At 32.8% G+C, this 23,763-nt stretch overlaps 1 protein-coding gene across 1 annotated transcript in view; it reads right to left on the bottom strand.

Annotated features, from left to right (window-relative positions):
- LOC149486806 (uncharacterized) overlaps positions 1-22,782 on the bottom strand; it is a 39,476-nt gene extending 16,694 nt beyond the window's left edge. Inside the window, exons 1-8 of the mRNA XM_089697899.1 lie at positions 22,755-22,782; positions 21,638-21,743; positions 12,873-12,984; positions 10,726-10,892; positions 10,195-10,278; positions 4,590-4,688; positions 3,676-3,794; positions 278-433 (exon numbers count right to left, since the gene is read on the bottom strand). Of these exons, the coding sequence (XP_089554025.1) occupies positions 278-433; positions 3,676-3,794; positions 4,590-4,688; positions 10,195-10,278; positions 10,726-10,892; positions 12,873-12,984; positions 21,638-21,743; positions 22,755-22,782 (871 nt within the window). The remainder of the gene's footprint in view (positions 1-277; positions 434-3,675; positions 3,795-4,589; positions 4,689-10,194; positions 10,279-10,725; positions 10,893-12,872; positions 12,985-21,637; positions 21,744-22,754) is intronic.
- Positions 22,783-23,763: the final 981 nt, after the last annotated feature.

Genomic DNA, 23,763 nt, shown 5'->3' with positions numbered 1-23,763 from the left:
AAAAACTAGGTCTAGACTAGAACGTCATTCTAATTATTAGTGTTTCGGGTGTATCATACTTATTGAAAAAGCAAGAACCCGATACAGAAAAGTTTTTAAAAATATTAGAAAAACTACTAATGTAAAGAAAATAAAGATGAGACTAGAAAAACTACTAAAATTTCTGTTTTTAGTACCCCACATGCATCAAACAAAGTAAACCTTATCTAACATAGAACATAAATCAATTCCTAAAGGCCGTTTAGAACAGAGACGTTACAGAAAGTTATGCAGATACCTGCGGGCGAACTGACGAACTCGACAAACAAGTCCTGCGAAGTGCCGATGATTGAGTATGGAAATTTGCCCATCCCGCAGAAAGTTCCGATCACGGCGGATGACTCGTCCTTCCCGTCGTAGATACGGATGTAGTCGTATGGACAGTTCTCTGAACCTGGGGGTATTGATTGTTAATATATGTTAGGAGTGGTTCTTGTTTAGTTAGTTATGTTATAATTTTATTAAAAGCTTTAAAAGAAGTTTTAAATATAGTAGTTCACATTAATGATGTTGATGTCTAAGGGCCGATTTTTCAATGCTTGGATAAAACTTATCCGTCCAATAAAGTATTACACGATAATATTAAAATGTCACGTAAACTGTCAAATACGGGCAATTAGAATAGGTACGTTTTTAAAATGGTAGTTTTATACATTATTCGACGAATAAGTTTTAACCAAGGATTGAAAAATCAGCCCTAAGTCTAGTATCACCTGTATATTATTACTGGTCACAGTAAGTTTTATGTATTGTTATATAGTTGTACAAATCCATGTTTAACTTATAGTTGTATATTATTTATCATTTGGCCATCTAATTCACTATCCAAAAAAAAATCACTATACCGATACGACACTAGGTGTAAATTTTTCTATCAAAAAATATTATAATGTAGATATTAACAGCATCATTAGGAAAAAGTTATGCTCAATTTTATTTTTTAGTAGTGGCTCTCATCAAAGTGCCAATGAGTCGTCATATTGAAAAATTGATAATAGGCAAGATTTACGAAGCGATTTCAGAATTGCACTTGGCTAGCTCATTAATTATGCTAATCAGTGACCTTCGTATTAAATCACGAAGGAATTTTGTTAGAGTGGTTTCATCTGAATATATTAGTTCAAGATATAGTCGCAAAATAACAAGGTTAGAGTCGCAGTCATTGCTTTTTTACCTATGTTTGGGACAGTGTTTAATAATGGTGATGACTATGATGATGATAATGATGATGATGATGATAGTTGTGATGATAATGATGAAACACTGATTCGTAAAGAAAATACACCAGTAACATAAATACCAGTAAAGCGAAATGTACCTAATACGGACATGGGATTACGACCGTCAATCAAACGTCTAGTTATATAAAAGTAGTTCCCATTTAATTTTTCATCTGTGACAAATATTTTTACGCTATTGTTCGCAGAAATATTTACAGTAACAGCATTTCCGCGACACGCCACCGAACGACGCAATAAAATGCAACGACTAGGCGACGTTACGTAAAAAATAAACTTTCAAACTATAGTAATATGGCACGGTTTGACACAATTTTTCGACATTTTTGTCATAACGTTATTATGGGTAATAACCTAATAATGAAATATTCTTTTGGTTCATTAACTGCTTCTTAATGTCGTTGATAATAATGTTATTAATTCTCGACATAATAGAGTAAATACTTAATAAAGTTACTTAGTATTTTAGTATTATTGTCAATCGGTGTACTGAAATTTTAGTAACCATAATATTCTGTTTAAAAGAAGACTAAATCACAATCAATAAAGAATTTAAATTGCGTAAATGAATAAAAGAAGTTCTCTATATTTTCTGAAATACTAATAGACCTTTGCATACCTTAAAAACGTTGGATACGCAGTCAAAAAAAAAAGCAAAAATAAAATACGCAACACAAAATATTCTGATCTGATCCCAACATAACAATATTAAAATCGCCTCCATATTTAAAATGTACCGTATTTTTCAATCTACGTTCCTTTATACCGTAATATCGAGATCATAAAGTATTTTCAGCACAGTTATGCCATAACAAATGGGATAGACAACTGGGCCAATATCGCCAATAGGCCTCCGAAGTATCCAATAATTTTTCTATCGCGAGGTGCGGTAATTTATCGCTATAATAAATAACGAATATCCCATAATGGACACGGATTCTTAGCGATTCTGGAAACTTCCACGCTCCCCGCTGTCAAAACTTTTCTGACACAGCGAGCCGCTTATTAGCCATCATTTTTCTGTATAGCTTTATATTTTACAACTTTGAAGGTTCTGACCGATACTTTTTATGTTCGCGATAAATTTTTACTGAGTGAATGTAAATGCTTTTTATTGGGAAAGTATGTCATGAAGGAATGGTTACGTCAGTTCAGAAGATAATTTTATTAATATAAAAAAATCTATACTTATCAATGTCCTTTCTCTGGCAGGAAAAATGTTTCAGTTAATAATCGAATCATAATCCATTATAAAATAGCTAGGAAAGCCAACCAACCCCTTGCCATAGCCTCAAAATAATATCGAATACCAAAAATGGCTTTAGGGCTTTTTACCGAGGGTCTTTTCTAATAAAATTACAGTATATTGACGTCGCTGGTTGAAATTGGCAATAACACGAATAACATGTGCATTTTATCTTCTCAAGAATGAAGCTAATATAACATAATACTTTGTAATACACCAAAACATTTTCATGAAAAAAGTTACCAAACGCGACTATTGACTGGCACCCTGAAAAAGTTTTTACACTTGCCAATATCACGAATAAATTGTTATTCGTATATTCGTGAAGAGACAGTTCCAGTAAAAATAAAATGCACATCAATATGTGCATTTTTTAGCAGATTTTTTTTAGTTTAAATTGGTTTATACTAATAGGTATAGGTTCATAGGTATCAACGATCTAGTAAAGACCATAGTATTCATAGAAACAATTATACATAGAACCGTTAGAAGGTACGATACGAATGATCAAACGGCTTACCATATAATATGGCAGAGCAAACCATATTGCTCGTAAGTTCTGGATATAAGCCGATTATGAAGACTTAGAGCTTTGAGTCTTGGAAGCTATGGTTCTTGCGACATACTAATTAATGGGGATAATTTATCTACTGGTGTGTATTGGCAAGAAAGAGTAAGGCCGTATATGAAATTACGAAATATATCAAAGTGTTACTTGAATTTCATTGACATTCAATTTCAAGCGTCGATATTTCTCGAATTTTATAGTTCATTTTTAAATCGTCTTACCCCTGTAGGTGTCGTTACAGAGAAATGATTCTTTCAGATAATTTTACGGCTCAACCACATATTTTTCAAATTTAATACATCGAAATGAAGAAGATATTATTGATTATTATCATTACGTCTATCTCACCAGTTGGATATAACAATACAACAAATCGGATCAGATAGTAATGAAGCCTAAAAATCTTGTCTAGATGGCTTGATCGTTTAATCCAATTTTCCCAATCCAGGATTTGTATCATAGATATCAAGTCTCCAATTCATCCAGAGGGATAAACAAGATTAACGAAGCATTCACTTGAGAATCAAGAGTACAAATGAAATATGATTCCCTAGATGAGGTACGTCAATTAGTACAAATCTCACCTGATGTTATAGGCCTCATGGGACACGTCATAATGTTCTCGCAGCGCTGACCGTCTATATTGAATTCTTCGTTTTCTATGTACAGCTTTATGTATGGGAGCCTGGTGTTTAGGTGGTACCTGGGAGGAAAAATTAATTTTAGTAGACGAATTAAATATGATGTAATTAAAGTTGATAAGATTCCAGATGGAAATTATTGTTTTAAGAGCCGAGTATGAACATTTTTGCAGTTTCGTGACGAGCTTAATTTTGTAGTGCAGGTAGCAATTTAATTGTATTTATGTTAAATTTTAATTTACTTTTATACAGGGTGTTCCACTATTGGTATACTAAGCGCGAAGGGACTTGTAGTTTTGCATACACTGATCACGTAAAAAATACCTACTTAAACAACAAAATTACGTCAAAAATTTTTTGCTAAAATTTTCCTGAAAATCCATGTTTTATTCTCTAGTTTCGCGCAGCCGGCATATATCGCTTTGCTAATGTGAGCATTTTGTTTATGAAAACATAATTTTAAACGATAGGTCACGTGCTGGTGGCAAAGCTGGGCGGGTTGCTTGTTATGGGTGTACACATAGAGTTTTAAGAATTCATCTATTTGAAAAAAAACTGCGTCTGGAATTTTATAAGTATTTTTTACGTACTCAGCGTATGCAAGACTATAACCTCCTTTGAGCATAGTATACCAACAGTGGGACACCCTGTATATATTAGAGCTTCTATTTAACAGAGGTTCAATGATACTAAACTTTCTTTCAAAAATATTATTAACAAAATATTATGAAGGACATTCGACGACTCGACTGCATACATCTGGACCACATTCCATAAGTAAGTAGCCCATACCATGTTCAATAACCAGGCCTATAGGCAATGAAGATGATGAAATTCTCCAATTTAATTAGACCCACCTGCAGTGCAGATTCCTCGGGTATACCCCAGGGTAGGCCGCGGACTGCACGTAGCAAGTCTGCAGCCGGCAGTCTCTGAACACTCTCTCGCAATATGATCTGTGAAGAAGATGTATTTGAAGACGTGTGTGTACTGCTTTATTAGGAAGAAGTATTCTGTGTGAAGTTGTTCCAATATGATACATGTTGAGAAATAATAAGTATGGTAATACTTCTGCAAGTCATAGTGCTGATTTTTTTTGATTAATGATTTTACGCTAAGTAGTTTAGAATATTTAACTTGTTCAAGCATGTTGTAATTTAAGAATTAACAGATAGAGTTTTTCCAGATGTATATTTTCGTATGAAGGGTAGATAATAATTAATAACTAAATTAAAATAGTCTTGAAACAATTCTAAATTGGTTTCAAAGTTTAATTCTAAAATTAATAATATTCCTGGTTTACCCAATGGTCACAAAATAATTATAACTTCGTTTATCTTGTATTAATGAAACATATTTTATATTTTAAACGTATTTTAATTAACGGAGTTCTTCAAGAGAGGCGCCATAATGCGGATATAATTTTAATCCCTCTTGCCTCATGAATTAATTTATCAATTAGCTTTGAGCATAATGTATTATGATAAATATTTATTATCTGTATTCTGTGAAAAAGGAATAAAACTGGAAACCAGTGTTACATCCTTTTTTGTTAAAAAAAGCCAAAAATACGACCAATTCTTCTATATTACTCCTACTGATAAAAAAGACGTGTGGCACTCGGGGACTGCCGCGGTAAAGCTATTGCATGCTATGCCTTCAAGCCACACCTCCGTGCCCGTCGGAGTGGGGAGCGTGAGATTTTTTCGTTACGGAATTTCTGGATTCGGTCCCCGCGCTCAAGGCCCGCAATAGAAGCTATGCAATAGCTTAAAAAAACATTAGTGTCCAGTAAATTTTTATAACGAGACTCATTAAATAAATGAAAGTAGATGGGTAAGGAAAGTGCTTGGTAAGAAATCTTTACTTGCTTGGTAATCGGCAAAATATTTGTTATTTGGGCATGTTGCGTGAAAAGCGTTATTGATAAAAAATATAGGGACTATGTAAGAATGCGTATTGCTGAATCAGTTTCTGCTAGATATAAACAGATTAAGACGAATAAAATAAGCTGACGAAAATTAATAATAATATGTTTTACGAAAACATTTATTTGGCCTGGCCGGTTGGCTTAGTTGGTAGTAACCCTGCCTTCTAAGCCAGAGGTCGTAGGTTCGATTCCCACCCGGGGCAAATATTTGTGTGATTAACATAGATGTTTGCTCTGTGTCTAGGTGTTGATTATCGATATAGTATATGAATTTATTTAAAACTAGCGGTCCGCCCCGGCTTCGCCCGTGGTACATATTTCGCAATAAAAGGTAGCCTATGTTCTTTCTCAGGGTCTAAAGATTGTCTGTGCCAAATTTCTTCAAAATCGGTTAAGAGGTTTATGCGTGAAAACAATACATACATACATAATTACATAATTACAAACTTTTCCTCTTTATAATATTAAGTATATAAGTATAGATTATACAGGGTGTCCCAAAAAGTAGTGATGAACGGAAGCTGGGAGGTAGAAGACCAAGAGGGCTATCCGAATCACCCCCATGTGTGTTATGCGATTTTTCGTATTTTCGGAGTTATTAATTTTTTTTCAATTTTTCATCTATCGCCGAGTACGATGAGATTTTTATTTATGGTGACGTGAATTAATGCGCTAGATGCTTGATTTTTTTTGTGTGCTAAGCTGAAAGATAGGCCAATTCAGTATGGTAATATTTACTATCGTTAGATCTTCGAATGGAATAAAAAAAAGAATTAAATGCCAAGAAAGATAAAATTACCCAGTATGTTCATAACTTCAAGGGCCCATAAAAAAATAAAATCACATAAAAAAGGTTTTCCATTTGGCGTTTAAAAACTTGCTCTATCGATCAGGTAGCTACCCTAAAAATTTCATTTTATTATTCTGAAGGCTTCAATCGAAAAATTGAAATCTAAATGTGGTAAGTGCAAAATTTTTATTAACATGATGATCATTAAAACCAATAAATAGGTGTTTAATTACCAGAATTTTTTAAAATAGCCCCGCTGTTGCTCAATGCAAGTGTGACATCACCGTAAAAAGTTGTCTTTTAAATGTCTGAATGCTCTTTTATCATTTTTAATGGTTTCTTCTGCTACTATGAATTTCCGGGTTATTTCGTCCAAATTGTGGCATTCTCTCAAGTAGCCGAGGTCTTTTTAGTATCCCCATTGAAACAAATCAATGGGGTTTAGGTCGAGGGACCGTGGAGGCCAGGCTTTAAAGCAGGCGTCACCGGCGCATGCGCAGGCTGCAACGACCAATCCATCTTTCAGGGTATTTTTGCCCTTTAGCCTGGCCTCCACGGTCTCCGGACATAAACCCTATTGAATTTTTTCCTTGGGGATACTACAAAGACGAGAGACTGCCACAATTTGGACGAAATAACCCGGAAATTCATAGTAGCAGAAGAAACCATTAAAAATGATAAAAGAGCATTCAGACATTTAAAAGACAACTTTTTACGGTGATGTCGCACTTGCATTGAGCAACAGCGGGGCTATTTTAAAAAAATTCTGGTAATTAAACACCTATTTATTGGTTTTAATGATCATCATGTTAATAAAAAATTTGCACTTACCACATTTAGATTTCAATTTTTCGATTGAAGCCTTCAGAATAATAAAATGAAATTTTTAGGGTAGCTACCTGATCAATAGAGCAAGTTTTTAAAAGCCAAATGGAAATCCTTTTTTATGTGATTTTATTTTTTTATGGGCCCTTGAAGTTATGAACATACTGGGTAATTTTATCTTTCTTGGCATTTAATTCTTTTTTTTATTCCATTCGAAGATCTAACGATAGTAAATGTTACCATACTGAATTGGCCTATCTTTCAGCTTAGCACACAAAAAAAATCAAGCATCTAGCGCAATAATTCACGTCACCATAAATAAAAATCTCATCGTACTCGGCGATAGATGAAAAATTGAAAAAAATGTAATAACTCCGAAAATACGAAAAATCGCATAACACACATGGGGGTGATTCGGATAGCCCTCTAAGTCCTCTACCTCCCAGCTTCAGTATATCACTACTTTTTGGGACACCCTGTATATGTATTATGTATGTTTATCAGCCATCTGTTTTCCATAACACAAGCGAAAGCTTAGTATGGGATCAGATCGTGCCATGTGTGAAAATTGTCCTGAAATATTTATTTATTTGACATAACAGAAAGGTCTGTCTTAATTTCTTCAGACTGGACAAGAAATAAAATCCTACATGGACTTAATAGAATACAAAACCAACCAAGTATAATTTAGTCAAGACATTATTCAAATACCAAAGTCACTTTGGAAATGAAAATCCCAAGAATACAGTCGACTTTGTAACGTCAGCTAATATTGATTCAGACCAATAGAACCCGATGTCAGCGTTCCTCCATTTGATTAGAGACATAAATCTGTGCCCCTTCGATTGTAATATTTCATATGAAGGTATATTTAAATTGCCGATACTTTCGAATTTGGGGACGTCTTTTGATATTGAAAGTCAGACCATCTTGAAGCTATTTTTTGTACCTATTTTAACGTGTGTTTTTTTTTAGTTATAATATTGTAGTTTTAGGTATAGTATTCAAATGCTTTACAAATGAGATTTTTTTAAGAAATAGAATAGAAAAAAACATCTTACTTATGAAAATATTCAAATTCCTTGTGAAATAATTCTGTTTGGGTAAACTTCTACAAATATTAATAACTACGTGATTTCAAAATACCTTTTTATGTAGGTATCTAACACAAAAAGAGCAGCTCACTTTCCGGAAAGTTGTCGCTACCTATGAACCTTTAAGCCGTACCTTTAAGTAATTTCACTCCTTCCGAGAAAGATCAGCACATTCACTATTATTTGTCTTTTATTCTTATTGACATATTATGGCTGATTTATTTCTTCTATTTTTGTCTTCCAACTGTTGTTGAATTGTAAATTGCGTACACATGCAGAATTATCGTGTTGAATAGTAATGGTAACAGAACGACCGAAGCATGTTTTGGTTTACAATTACACACATAATTCAACAACGTTTGCTTAATTTGGTATATCTTTTGATTTAGGATATTGAGTAAATGTCGCAGGCAAATTGTAATATTTCGCCGTTTACAAACGGTCGGCATTTTGTAATATGCCGAAAATTCGTAATCAGAAATTTTTGGTTTGGATAAATTTTTTTGGTGGGTAAGTTAGGTTCTTGTTTTTAAAACTACACAGAAATAGGTAGTTTTAAAAACAAGAACCTTTGTAAAGTGACAGACGCCGTTTGTAAACGGCGAGATTATACAATTTGCCTATGACATAAATGCTCATTAGATTTTTAATAGCTTCATGCTTGCAGCTAGCGCCTAGCGTCAAGACATAAGACAACATTTCAATCCTTTGCACCCACTATAAAATCTTCTCCATATATGTATATTCCATTATAATGTATCAACAACCTATTTAAAGTCAGTTTAACAGAAAACTATACCAGTAAAAAATAAATACATTAACAATCACGGCATTGCAGTGAAACATGCATAAACATCCCCATTTTTCGACCACCAATCAAGCTTTATTGTAGCATAAATCGACCCAGCAATTACTAAGACCCTTAACTGAACTGTCAGTGTGGAATCATTTTCTGGCAGCCTCCAAATGGCTAGCACTTTGGTCGGTACGTGACCAAAATTGTGAATAAATCGCGTTGAATTGTCGACGTGCCACCCGGCCACCTATTATTGCAATCTCTGATTTATAACTTGTAATCAACTCAGATGTATTGGTGGAACAACGCGATTTAAATATCCTTGCTCGTGATGTATTGGTGTGCTATTGTTGTTGGAGCATTTTTAACCGACTTCAAAAAAAAGGAGGAGGTTATCAATTCGGCCGGTATGTTTTTTTTTTTATTTTTTTTTTTATGTATGTACACCGATTACTCCGTGGTTTCTGAACCGATTTACGTGATTCTTTTTTTGTTCGATGCGGGATGGTGTCGAATTGGTCCCATAAAAATTTTATTCGGATAGGCCCAGTAGTTTTTATTTTATGAGCATTTTTGTCTGTATTTGTAAATGTTGCAAGTGCAAGTTTGAAGTCGGTTGTTTTTAACGCAGTTATAGTGGGAGAGTGTGTTCTGTGTAGTTATTTAGTTGCGATGTGTTGCAGTTATAGCATAGCAAAAACAAGATAAAAAATGTTTAATTTAGTCCCAAGTTGAGAAGAACGTGCAACTTTCACTTGGTTTAATGTTAAAGTGTACATCCTATACATTATTTAGGTATTTTAAATTGGAAAGATGCCACATATTAAATCATTTATATTGATACAGCAATTTTCACGGAAAGATAGGCTTTATAAATAATGTCTAGAACCGCCTGTTACACTAGACAATAGCTGCCTTCAATATCGTTCTTCGATCTTATATTTAACTTAATCAATAACAATCAGAGTAAATATAATTGCCAATGAAAAATCAACTATATGAAGCTTTAAATAAAGTAGAAACTTACCCAGCCACAACTTCTCCTCTTCTATTCGGGTATAGCTCTGGATGCTGTCCATATCTGAGATACACTTCGAACTGCTGTTCTGCTCTGTAAAATTGTTCCTTATGTAGAGAAGTTTAGAATCTAAATTTGAATAAATGTTAATACAATTTTATAAAAACAATAATTTGAAACAGGAATACTATTTTCATAAATCAAACACTTATTTTGCTTGCTAGGAATATTCTAATCAGAAAATAATTTAAGACTTATGGTAAAATAAATATTATTTCTACTTTGGCTCAAAACTTATTTTTAATTGAATTTGATATTTTATATAACTAGTTATTTTAAAATCAGACCAAGAAATCTTTCAAGCGACACGGCCGCGGCGTCACTTAGAATAAATTGAATTGAAGATTTTTAACAGTTATTATAATAAGTTATAATGTATAATATCAATCATTCTCTTTCACTATTTCAAATTATATGATGCCATGGACTACATAATACACATACAAGCTGCTTTCCTTAACAAGTCTAGTTCATAATAACCTTGAGTCAAAGCTGAAGTAAGTTTGGTCGGTGAAGTTATCAGCGTGGAAGACAATTTTCACAAAGTTAGTCTCGGATATAAAGGTTTGCGGCTGTTCTATCTCCCCGCAGAATAGACCCGGCTCTTTTCTGTTTGATACGTCCGTTTTTGCGTTCCCATCGACTATCTGGAACAAAATGTTTGTGTAGAATAATTATGGTGGTAGTGACGTCATAGTATGAGAATGTGTGTGTGCGTTGCTATGGCAACCATTAACTAATTTTGTGGAGAATTAGAATAGGAATAGAGATCTATTTGATGGAAAAATAATATTACCAAAGGCAAATACAGAAATGGGTATATATGTATATGTATATACTTATTATAGAAATGACCAAAACAGTTTTCTTAATTGTTACCAAATTTAATAAAATCATTGATAAACATAATATATATTATATATAAATCATTTTCTAAGGATGAAAGTGACAAAAAATATTGTGAAAAATATTAAACTTCAATGGATTTTGGAGTGCAAAATTGACTTATAAATTGAAACAAAATAAATATTGACGTTAAACGTTGAAAAAATGAAAAAGAGATAAATGTTCGGCACACAGCGCTTACATAGCCGTCAATATTTTGTCAGTTTTGTAATGTTAGTTATAGTGTGAGTTTAGTTTGAAATTCAAACATGGAAAATTCCATTTTAAATTCAAATTCAAATTATATTTATTTGCTAGAAAATAAATATTATTCATCCCAAAATTGTTATCATGGCAAATATATCGTAGTTGCATATTGAAATGTCATAAAGTTACTTAATTAAATTTTAATCTAACACCAACAAACTATCTATCAATACGTCTTATTTAAACAATTTTTCAGTACAAAACTTGATTCTAGATTCAGTATTTTAATAATCCCATTAAATCCGAGCGAATCGAATCAAGAAATTTCAAGACAAAGGTCAAAATTTTTGAGCCGTGAAATTACGCTACGACTAGCGCAGTAAGGTGCGTTAGTTAATTTGGGTCGAATTTATTAATTAATTCTGAACTCGGTAAAAGTACGGAAGACCAATTTGCTCGGAGATTATTGGATCGTGATTTCTTATTGAAATTTGTGAGCTTTGAGCTTTTGGAATGGACTGGAGCAATTTCGTTTCTGTCCGTTTGTATAAGCGTTACTTGTACTAGATATTATTATGATAATTTTGATACCTAGTGTTTGTAGGAAGAATACTGTGATATATGGTCTACAGAGCTCTATACGGGAATATCATTAGAATAATGACAATATTGAAATATTATGATCGTCGGTGAAAAGAAGTAATGCATTGAAATAGCATGAAATGAAAATACGTTTATAATGGACACAAAAATGTACAATGAGATAAAATAAATAGGTATTTCAATAAAATATGTATGCCATAATTAGGCTTGCCACTCAGTGTATCATCATCTTTTATTGGATGCTTTAGGATGCCTTATTGACAGTGGACGCATTTATGGTCAAACTAAAATATACGACGTATGGTTCTATAACGAATCAAACAATCATTTTCTAAGAACTTAGCCTTTTGAGTATGGTATATTTGAGTAGGATAGTCTATAGCAATAAGTAAATACACTGTCCTCTCAACTGGGGCACTCCACATCTGTTTTATATCTTGTTTTCCGAAGTTATACCAAACCAAACATTTATATGAAGTCCTCCGTTGGGGATTGAGTCCAGAACTGCGTCCTCTGTGTTTGGTCAGTCAGTTTGTGTTTGTAATAAATATCACCTCTATGGAAAGCCACATCTATTGAAGAATCCACATTCTACTAATCTTATACTAACAGTCTGTTAAGATATTTTGTTTGCATACGGTTTGATACACTTAAATATAATTTTTTCTCTATCTTCCTTTGCATATAATGTATCCTACCTATCCTACTATTATAGCTTAGTTGTTTGAATCCTCCTGCTGCCTACCTATTCTGCTACAAAAGCTTAGTAACAACTATGTCGAAAAATTGGTTTATGCGTATACCATCGTATCTTCATAATGGTCTCTAATCGTACAATGTTTTGTGAATAGCAACTTGCAAGTTTGTGCAGTTCAGAGCTATTAGCTCTAATCTGACGCGACACTTAACGTCTGCGAAGTTCCAGAACTCACCTGCATATATCCCTTGTGACAAGTGGTGCCATTTATTAAACTACCCACTTTGAACTTCTTGAAACGTATCCTTAATATCCAGTCTTTTGGTGACCCGCGGAATGCTCTAAACCTGCAAAAATAGCATGTTTAAATATTTTTCCTTCCTTGTAATAGGACAGATACTAACGGTTTCTTTGACTGGTCAGTCTTAAAATATCTTTTTGGGAATTCGTACAAGGTTATAGACTTAGAAGAAAAACAATTCAGTAATATTAAGCTTCAAGATAAACTTAATCGGTAAACATACATAAAAATAGCGCAGCGATAAGTGATTGGTTTTAATTCATTAAGGTGATTGCTACGATCTGTTCCCAGCCAATATCCCGCTAGATGGCGCTGAATTCTACATTTCTAGTTTATTTGAGTTTTTGCGTAATTGGAATAGTCATCAAACCTAGGAATAGTCATGGCGGTTACTGAATATTATATTTTATTGAAATATGTTATATCATTGCCTTAAAATCCACCCAATTCGGTAAAATTATGCGTTTTAACATCTGTCATTGCATACAGGGTCGTTGACACACACAGACGTATACAAAAATGATAAAGATTTAACTCTAGATGGCGTGAATGTAAAGCGCGTCACACACGGTGAAGATACTACCTATAATATTTTATCTAATCTAGTAATATTTTATATTACAGTATCTTAAGGTATCCGGTATCAGCGTTCTGACCATCATTTTTCTTTTTTCGCTGTAGAACCGCCATCCTGTTACAAATGACCCACAAAGGAGAATGACCACGGGTGGTATCGGTAAAATTTTAGTTGTGCCACGTATTCGTTATATTGTTAATTCCTATTTGTATTTATAATGATCATATGTATCAATATTAAGTCTTAATTAAACCGGATAAATTGAAATAATAGTAAAAGTAAAAGTTTTTCTTTTGAAACATGTATGACTACGTATGGAATCGGTAAAATACTAGTTGTGTCACGTGTTCGTGATATTGTTAATTCCTATTTGTATTTATAATGATCATATTTATCACTATTAAGTTGTAATTATACCGAATAAATAGAAATAAAAGTAAAAGTTTTGTTTTGACACATACCTATATCTATCTCTCTTGCAAACGTCATATGTCATAGTTTCTATTTGAAATGTCAAATGAATGTGTTCGACGCATTGTTCGATGTTATTTTGAAATAATGTTTAAATTACGATTTACTTTTCACATTTGTCTTGTAAATTAAAATATTACCTATGTAATAAATGTAAAACTTAACGTTCATCGTTAGTTTAAACTCGATTAAGTAGTTTTTTGAAGTGTTGAATAAAACTATTGTTTTATTTTTATTGTCGCGAACTGCGGCTTATTTACATAAAAACTTTAATCATATCTAAAAGTACTAACATCAAGCTTTAAATTGAGCTATATTTCATCTTGACACAATAAGTTTGATTGCGATACCAAGTGCCATAGTCACTTGGGCAATCTCCTGTGGTTTTCATTTTTCTGTATGGGTAGACAAAACTTCAAAACGCCACCTGCTACGGTTTATATTATTATGAACGATTAGCTTTCCGCCCGCATTTTCAAAAAAAAACCCGTATAGTTCCCGTTCCCGTGGGGTTTCCGGGATAAAACCTATTCAATGTGTCCAAGTTACGTTCTATATGTGTGCTAAATTTCATTGTAATCGGATCAGTAGTATTTGCGTGAAACACACACATACACATCCTCACAAACTTTCGCATTAGTAGGAAGTAGGATTGTTATAAAAATAAAAGTTATATTTGTTGGCGTAAACTATTTTATTGTAATTTTGGGAAATAAATAATGTCAAAATTGATTACCTACAATAAAACGCAGTTTTATTTTATTACCTACATTACACTATTGTTTTTTTTTTATCAAAACATGTATTTGAAGTAGCAAATATGATATTATGCTGATCCAAGCATTTTCACTCAAAACTAATATCACTAATGATTTGTAAAAGTAAATTATTTCAATATACATTTCATAACCAACAAGTAAGAATAATTATTCATACAACAACAAATCAAAAACACTATTTACTATGGAAAAAAAACCAGGAAGGTGAAAAACATATTTACGATTTCGATGCACTCGACTTTTAGTAAAATAATAGGTAAAAATATTATTATGGTTTTGATCACAGACATATCTGTGGTTTTGATTTTAGCTACTAGTATCAGTAAGCTGCGTGTTCAATGCACGTCGGGGTCCCACAACTGTGGAGGAAGGAAGGTAGAATACCTCCATCGAATAAGTGAAGTTTTTCGACATACTCGATTTGCCGGCCGGCCTCAATGAAGATTGTCCGAAAGTTGTATATGTGCTCTGTAACGAAAAAATTTCGCTAGCGCGATTCAGAGTGAGGTGTCGTACAATATACCTAATGAAGTTTTTCATCTTTTTATTTTACTGCAAATACAAAATAAAAATTAAACAATGGTAATGTAAATTCTAAACAAACTACTACCAAAATACAATTAGAACAAAAATCATTTGACTGGTTGATTTCACCCAGAGGCCAGAGGCGGCTCGTGACAAAATTGTATGGGTGTTCACTTGAAATAAAACAACGAAAATACAATAGCGTAGCAGGATAATTTATTACAAAAAAAAATGAGCACCACATTTTATAAATGTCTATAACACTAAAAATTACAAAGTACAGGCTATTTCAAAACGAATTCAATGACTAGGTATCAATAATTAGTAAATCACCGAATTTGCATTCGCGAGCGTAGGTATCCATAGTGTTTGTCACTGACGGTCACTGACCTCTATAACTTATAGTTATAGAGGTCAGTGGTGTTTGTTGTGTAAACATGTATGTATTTGAGTAGTTAGTAGCATATTATATTCTGAATTTCTGATCCATGCCTATTCACTCAAAACTAATAACACTAATGATTTGTAACAGTAAATTATTTCAATAGGTAGGTATTTGAACATTTCCCAACAAGACGTAAGAATAATTATTCGTAGGTATACAAGATACAATAACAAATCTAATACACTATTTATTATTTTATTATTTACTAGCGGTCCGCCCCGGCTTCGCCCGTGGTACATGTTTACGTTTTCTCTCCATAAGAAGTAATAGCTAGAGAGCTAGCGCAAAGCTACCTGTATGTATTTGACCAGACCTGGATTTTTGTGTGTTGATTCCCCTATACCTACTATACATGAGATGAGGAGTCACTAAGCCCAGAGTGGTGGACGGGGCGCGCGCTTAGGTAAGACAGGTGGAAATTTTTGGCGAACTTTGAAACCATTTGACCACGTCTGCCATTTTGATATTTGAAAATAGATTATTATTACTATCGGAAAATAACAATGGCAGACCATTATCACGCGGATAACATTCTGGCAGACACTTATGAAAGTGCTGAAAAAAATACAATTTTGAAAGTATTTGACCAGATCTGCCATTCATATATTTTATTTATTAGGGTCTTAAAAACTTATTTTCGAAACGGCAGACATTTTCATTGCGTACAGACTTCAGCAGACAACAAAACTTTACAGACTTCAGCAGTCAACAAAACTTAGCTTCTACATGGTCAGATGTATATATGTATTACGTTCCCTGACCTTACATCAATGATTTACTTTATTAATGTTTTTATGGTCATTTACATTTAATTTTGAAAACTATGGAATAAAATTTATAAATTTGATGATACAAAACTAAATATACATTTGTAAAGAATCTCAAATATAAAGTTGTGTTGCAAATAACAAATCATCATTTAAATATTTAGTTTATTTCTTTATTTAAGAAACAATTAACAATTACAAAACAACATAAAAAAACACGCATGCATTTATTGAAATGTTCATTCATCATCACTATCGTATGGCGTTGTGTGACTCGTCTTCATAATCCATTGAATCGGATTCTGTAAAAGTAAAACGTAAATTATATAATAAAAGAAATGAGTCATTATAAACTTACCTAGTAAGGCAATGCCTTTGATGTCGCACGATGCCGCCGCGCCGCCAGTGTAGGTACTTCTGCTGCTACATGAAAATATGCTAGGGTTGCAACAAATGGGAAATAAAACAATTGTGATTATTACTATCATGATGTAATCATTTATTCATATTATGTACATTCAAAACAATTGCTATTATTAAATCTGATGTAATTATTTTTTCATAAATATATAATTATTATTAATTACATAATATATTGCACTGTGAAATATTTACGTATCACTTTATTTTTGATGTTCTTAATTGTCTTTTATAAAATTTAAGTGACGCATTCGCATTGGGATCAACAATCCGATAAGAAAAGAATGGAGACAACATATACATAGCTTTGATTTCAATTCTACAGATACAAAATATACAATCTATCTAAAATGATACAACGGATGTTTCCTGCGTTTTCTCGTCAAAATACCGAAACAACGTAATTATTGTATAGTAGTTGGGCGTGAAAGTAAAAAAACAAATGAAAAGTGTTTTCCATATGATTATTTATTAAATTTACGCGATTAAGAATAATTTCAACGATACAATTTAGTAACCGAGAATTCAGAGGATTAAAGAAAATACCTGCCTGATCATTTTATCAAACTCTAAAAGAATTATGGTTATTTCGCATCACTCGGTTTATTAGTTTGGTAATAATTATTAAAGGTAGTTACAACCCTAGCCATTGAGTCGAACGGTAGGCAACACAATATCGACTTTGTGCGGGTACATATGGTACATTTCTTCTTGCTGTGAAGCGTAATTATTATTATTAAGATTTTTTAGGCTATTTTGAATCAGCTGTTCTAATTTAATTCTAGAAATTTATTAAAACGTGATTTTTTTAAAAGTATATTATGAGTTTATAAATACCTCAACCAATAGTTATTGTGTCCTATCCTCATTTCTTTATATCTTGGTAGTTAACTAAAGTGTTAAATTTACATAACCTCAACAACAACATTTACACTGCCACTGCACTAAAACTAAACTAACTAGCTCTCTAGCTATAAGAACCATCCTCGTACTTCAAGGGATATAATAAAAAAAGAATTATCGAAATCGGTTCAGCCGTTCTCGAGTTATGCGCTTACCAACACATTTTGCGATTCATTTTTATATTAGACTAGCGGTCCGCCCCGGCTTCGCCCGTGGTACATGTTTACGTTTTCTCTACATAAGAACCATCCTCGTACTTCAAGGAATATAATAAAAAAAGAATTATCGAAATCGGTTCAGCCGTTCTCGAGTTATGCGCTTACCAACACTGCACATTTTGCGATTCATTTATATATATATACTAGCGGTCCGCCCCGGCTTCGCCCGTGGTACATAATATTTACGTTTTCTCTACATAAAAACCATCCTCGTACTTCAAGGAATATAATAAAAAAAGAATGATCGAAATCGGTTCAGCCGTTCTCGAGTTATGCGCTTACCAACACATTTTGCGATTCATTTTTATATATAAGAAGATAAGATTATGTGAAAATAACCAGGAAGGTGAAAAACATATTTACGAAAACATAGTAACATAATATGGCTGTCGCTACAATAATTATATTTCAATTTTATCTTTTTATACCTAGTAGAACTGGCCGACGAATAAAAAAAATCGTATTAGAATAAATACAATAAATTACGGAACAAAAAAAGGATTGTAACTGAATTAGGTATGTTTGTTTCTGGGCGCACCGTTTTCGACGACGCGACGCGCGACGTAAGCGTATAGGTATAGGTACCTACTTTGCTAAAACAAACTAATAAAATTGTGTGTCTGTCTGAAAATTCGGAAAAGCGTATTTTGCAAGTCTGTAATTACTTTGATAGTTTACCGATTTATAATAATTGTAATTGTAATTGTATAATATATAATTTGCAATGTGGTGAAATTTCATAAAAATCACGGGCCAATTTTTTGTTTTGAATCCCACCGAAAATATAATTGCGTTATTAGAATAATTAATTACTATACCTACCCACGATCAATTATTACAATATAGTCTCAAATGCATACTAGAGAAATATTGCAATTTGATTCAATTAAAATGCATAGCATACAAAAATAAATTCACAACACAAGAAATTCCGCGCGCAAATCATAGCGCGTGTCAATGAAATCAAGAATGTTTTATATCAAGCCGACGCGGACGACGACGCGACGCCGAACAAAAGTACCTACGACGGACGACCACGCTTCGAGTTGCCAAACAACATGAGTAATAAATTGTTTACAAAAAAAACAAGTTTTCCATTTTTCTGTATGAGTAGACAGAACTTCAAAACGCCACCTGCTACGGTTTATATTATGAACGATTGTTATAAAAATAAAAGTTATATTTGTTGGTGTAAACTATTTTATTGATCAATAATTTTGGAATTTAAAATTGTCAACATTGATTACAATAAAACGCAGTTTTATTTTATTACACTATTGTTTTTTTTATCAAAACATGTATTTGAAGTACCATATAATATTATGCTGATCCAAGCATTTTCACTCAAAACTAATATCACTAATGATTTGTAAAAGTAAATTATTTCAATATACATTTCATAACCAACATGTAAGAATAATTATTATTATTCCTACCTACAACAACAAACCTAAAACACTATTTACTATGGGAAAATAACCAGGAAGGTGAAAAACATATTATTATTTACGATTTCGACGCACTCGACTTTTAGTAAAATATAGTAGGTAAACATAATATTATGGTTTTGATTTTTGCTACTAGTATAAGAAAACTGCGTGTTCAAACTACTTGTTTGTCTGTCTGAAAATTCGGAAGTACTTTGGTAGTTTACCGATTTATAATAATATTGTATATATCGTTGTTTAAAAAATATTCAAACACAATAAAATATGATATACTGATTTATCACTGGTTTCAGTGATGAACTGATGAGTCAATTATAGCCACTATACTTTCGTCATACGTGTGTATGATTGATGTGATTTGCAACGTGGTGATATTTCAGAAAAATCACGGGTCAAATTGTCCCACCGAAAATATAACTGCGTTATAAGAATAACTATACCTACGATAAATTATACATAATACAATATAGTCTCAAATGCATACTAGTGAAATATTTTATTTGAATCAATAAAATAAAAAAATAAATAAAAAATAATAATAATACAAAAATAAATTCACAACACAAGAAAATCCGCGCGCAAATCATAGCGCGTGACAATGAAATCAAGAACTTTCGAGCCGACGCGGACGACGAAGGAGCCTAACAAAAGTACCTACAATCATAGGCGGCTCGTGACAAAATTGTATGGCCGTGTTCACTTGAAATAAAACAACGAAAATAGGTACCTACAATAGCGTTAGCAGTACAAAAAAAATGAGCACCACATTATAAATGTCTATTTATACACTAAAAATTATAGAGTATTTCAAAACGAATTCAATTATTATTTAGCAATAATTAGAAAATCCCCGAATTTGCATTCGTGATCGTATTCATAGTGTTTGTCTACACTAATATTATAAAGAGGAAAACTTTGTTTGTTTGTTTGATTGTAATGAATAGGCTCATAAACTACTGGACATTTTACCAATGTTTGCAAGTTTGTGGTTACTTTGATAGTTTACCGATTTATAATAATTGTATACTTATATCATTGTTTAAAAATATTCAAACACAATATGATATAGGTACTGATTTATCACTGGTTTCAGTGATGAACTGATGAGTCAATGTTAGCCACAATACTAATCACTTTCGTCATACATGTGTATGAACTATGATTGATGTGATTTGCAATGTGGTGAAATTTCATAAAAATCACGGGCCAATTTTTTGTTTTGAATCCCACCGAAAATACATATATTACTAATTGCGTTATTAGAATAATTAATTACTATACCCACGATCAATTATTACAATTTACAATATAGTCTCAAATGCATACTAGAGAAACATTGCAATTTGAATCAATTAAAATGCATAGCATACAAAAATAAATTCACAACACAAGAAATTCCGCGCGCAAATCATAGCGCGTGTCAATGAAATCAAGAATGTAATTTTATATCAAGCCGACGAGCGACGACGCCGAACTAAAGTACCTACAGTACCATTTACCTTCAGTGTACAATACAGTTTACAGACCTACGACGGACGAACAATAATGAGTAATAAATAAAAAAAAACATAGTTTCTAAGGTCATTAGTTTTATTTTATTTTATTGTTATTTTCTTTGAACGATTGGAAATGAAATTACTCAATTTTTACACATAACTTTGATTTATTAGAATTATGCTCATTATGCATAAGATAACGAACGCGAATGCACGACATCTAGCGCGTCAATGTCTAAACATCGCCTTTCGTTTAGACATTGACGCGCTAGATCTGTAATAAGTATATAGTCTATGCGCTAGATGTCGTGCTTTATGTCGTGTTTCGCTTGGCAAAAGTCACGCACACTACTGTAGAAGTGTCAAATTTTTCCGGTATTTTACTGTTGTTTTTCTAAGTAAATATTGTAAATTATTGATTAAAAAGGTCGAACGCGCACACATTTCATTATAGAGAAGTGATAAAATGATTAGTTTTAAAGAAATAGTGTCTGTGTTAAGTGTTTAGAGGTAATCAAAAATGTATGGAGGGACGGTCGGAACATCAACCTTAACTCAAGAACATACAATCTATGTAACCAGTCATTCTATTGACTGATTTTCAATTAATTTCCTATATAATTGTTTTAATATTAAATTTAGCATCATACCTATATGTACAAGTGAGCGGTCGACCAAAGTTCTCTGCTGTGACGGGCGGAGACGACACATCTTCATATATCTCAACTGTCTTGTTGCAGTGATCTCGCTTTGAATCTGAAACAATGGAAATTAAATTTAATAATTTATGGATAAGTTGGCAACGTGATTAGGATTGGTGCCTGAACAAGGCAAAAAATAAATTTATAAACTTGAAAAAAGTCATTAGAAGATGAGAAGGATAGTATTGATATGAATAATCTATATTCTATACTATAATATTATAAAGCTGAAGAGTATGTTTGTTTTTTTGTTTGAATGCACTAAACTCAGGAACTACTGGTCCGATTTGAAAAATTATTTCAGTGTTAGGAAGCCCATTTATCGAGAAAGGCTATTATAGGCTACTGTCATTACGCTAAGATCAACAGGAGCAGAGCCACGCGGGTGAAACCGCGAAGCGCAGCTAGTGAAAATAAATTAATTGCTGCACACGCATTTTTTCTCAATTCTTATTTTTGCTCTAACTCAGTTCTTAGCTCTCTTACCCTACAAGTTACAACATATTGTGTTAATAAACAAAAACATTTAAGGAAAATCTTACTAAGTGCAACATCACGTACACACTAAATTTGCTACGTGTGTACATGTGTGTATTTGTCGCGATGTACTTTAATAGTCTTGAGGAAGGATTTTATGAGCCATTTTATAGCTAGCAGCTTGTGTTGTAATGAGATGATTAACTTGAGAACTTTATGTGTGCAAAAAGATGAGTCTTTATCCTTGTTTTCGTTTTGTAGGTTCATTAAAAGGAGTTAGTTCAATTGTTTGTTTGTACCTATGTATAAATTTGGTTTAACAATTTACATTATGATTGATAGATTACTAACTGCTGATCTACAACTGATGTTTTCATATAATATTTTTGGGCAACTTTCAACTGTATACAGTTATAGAAAAACATTTTTCGGAATGATTTTTTCGCATTTATATCAGACTAGCAGTGCTCCGCGGTTTTACCAGTACGCAGTGCTCCGCTCCTGTTGGTCTTAGCGAGATGATATATAGCCAAACATCCGACCTCACAAACTTTCGCATTTATAATATTAGGAGGAAGGATAGCATTACTAGCTGTGCCCTGCGGTTCTACCCACATTGTTCCGTTCCTATTGGTCTTACCATAATGATATTATATAGACTATAGCCTTCCTCGATATCTAACACCTATCTCTATCTATCTAACACCGAAAGAATTTTTCAAATCGGACCAGAAGTTCCTAAGATTAGCGCGTTCTATTTATCAAGGAAGGCTATATGCTATATATCATCACGCTAAGACCAACAAGAGGAGCAATGCGGCTGAAACCGCGGAGCATAACTAGTCCTTCATAAACAAACTGACTCTATTGGCGTAGTTTTAAAATGCATCCTCTTCAATCTAAAGCTTCAATAACCAATAACTGACATAAAATATAAAAGCAACATAAAACTGAAAAGAACAAGCTTGTATTCATAGTGATAATATTGACGATCCATATTGCGAAACAAAATTATAAACTCCCATTTTCCAGTCCATAATTTTAGCTCGACAATGGAGTTAATAATATAGAGAGATAGTTAAAAAGAAAAGCGAAGCGTAATGGAAAATATAAAGCCACTAGCTGCTCCGCGCGGTTTCACCCCCGGGGCTCCACTCCTGTTGCCCGTAGCGTGATGAAATATAGCCTATAACCTTCCTCGATAAATGGGCTATCTAACACCGAAAGAATTTTTCAAATCGGACCAATAGTTCCCGAGATTAGTGCGTTCAAACAAACAAACAAACAAACAAACTCTTCAGCTTTATAATATTAGTATAGATTATATACAGTATACTATGTTATAACTAGATTTTGTTATAAGTAAACAATTGTGAGCAGCTTTTTCCTTTTAGCGAATCGTGTTAAAATTTATCGATTTTATGTTGAACCTGTTTATAAAAGGGTTGTTCTAGAGAGATGCTCTATAAATAGAATATAGGGCGATTTCATTTTATTCCAACTGGTTTATTGTGTGTATAATTTAAGACAAATTTTAGGTTTCTGAGGAATTGTTCCACCTACTACCAGCCGCACAGTTCCACCACCGGACCACACGC

This window comes from Colias philodice, chromosome 8, assembly GCF_061535455.1.
Source record: "Colias philodice isolate Cphi_HAF_F1 chromosome 8, ilColPhil1 Martin Lab GWU primary, whole genome shotgun sequence".
NCBI classification, from domain to species: Eukaryota; Metazoa; Arthropoda; class Insecta; order Lepidoptera; family Pieridae; genus Colias; species Colias philodice.
The sequence above is the reverse complement of the archived record's forward strand: the minus strand, read 5'-3'. Positions and strand labels throughout refer to the sequence as shown.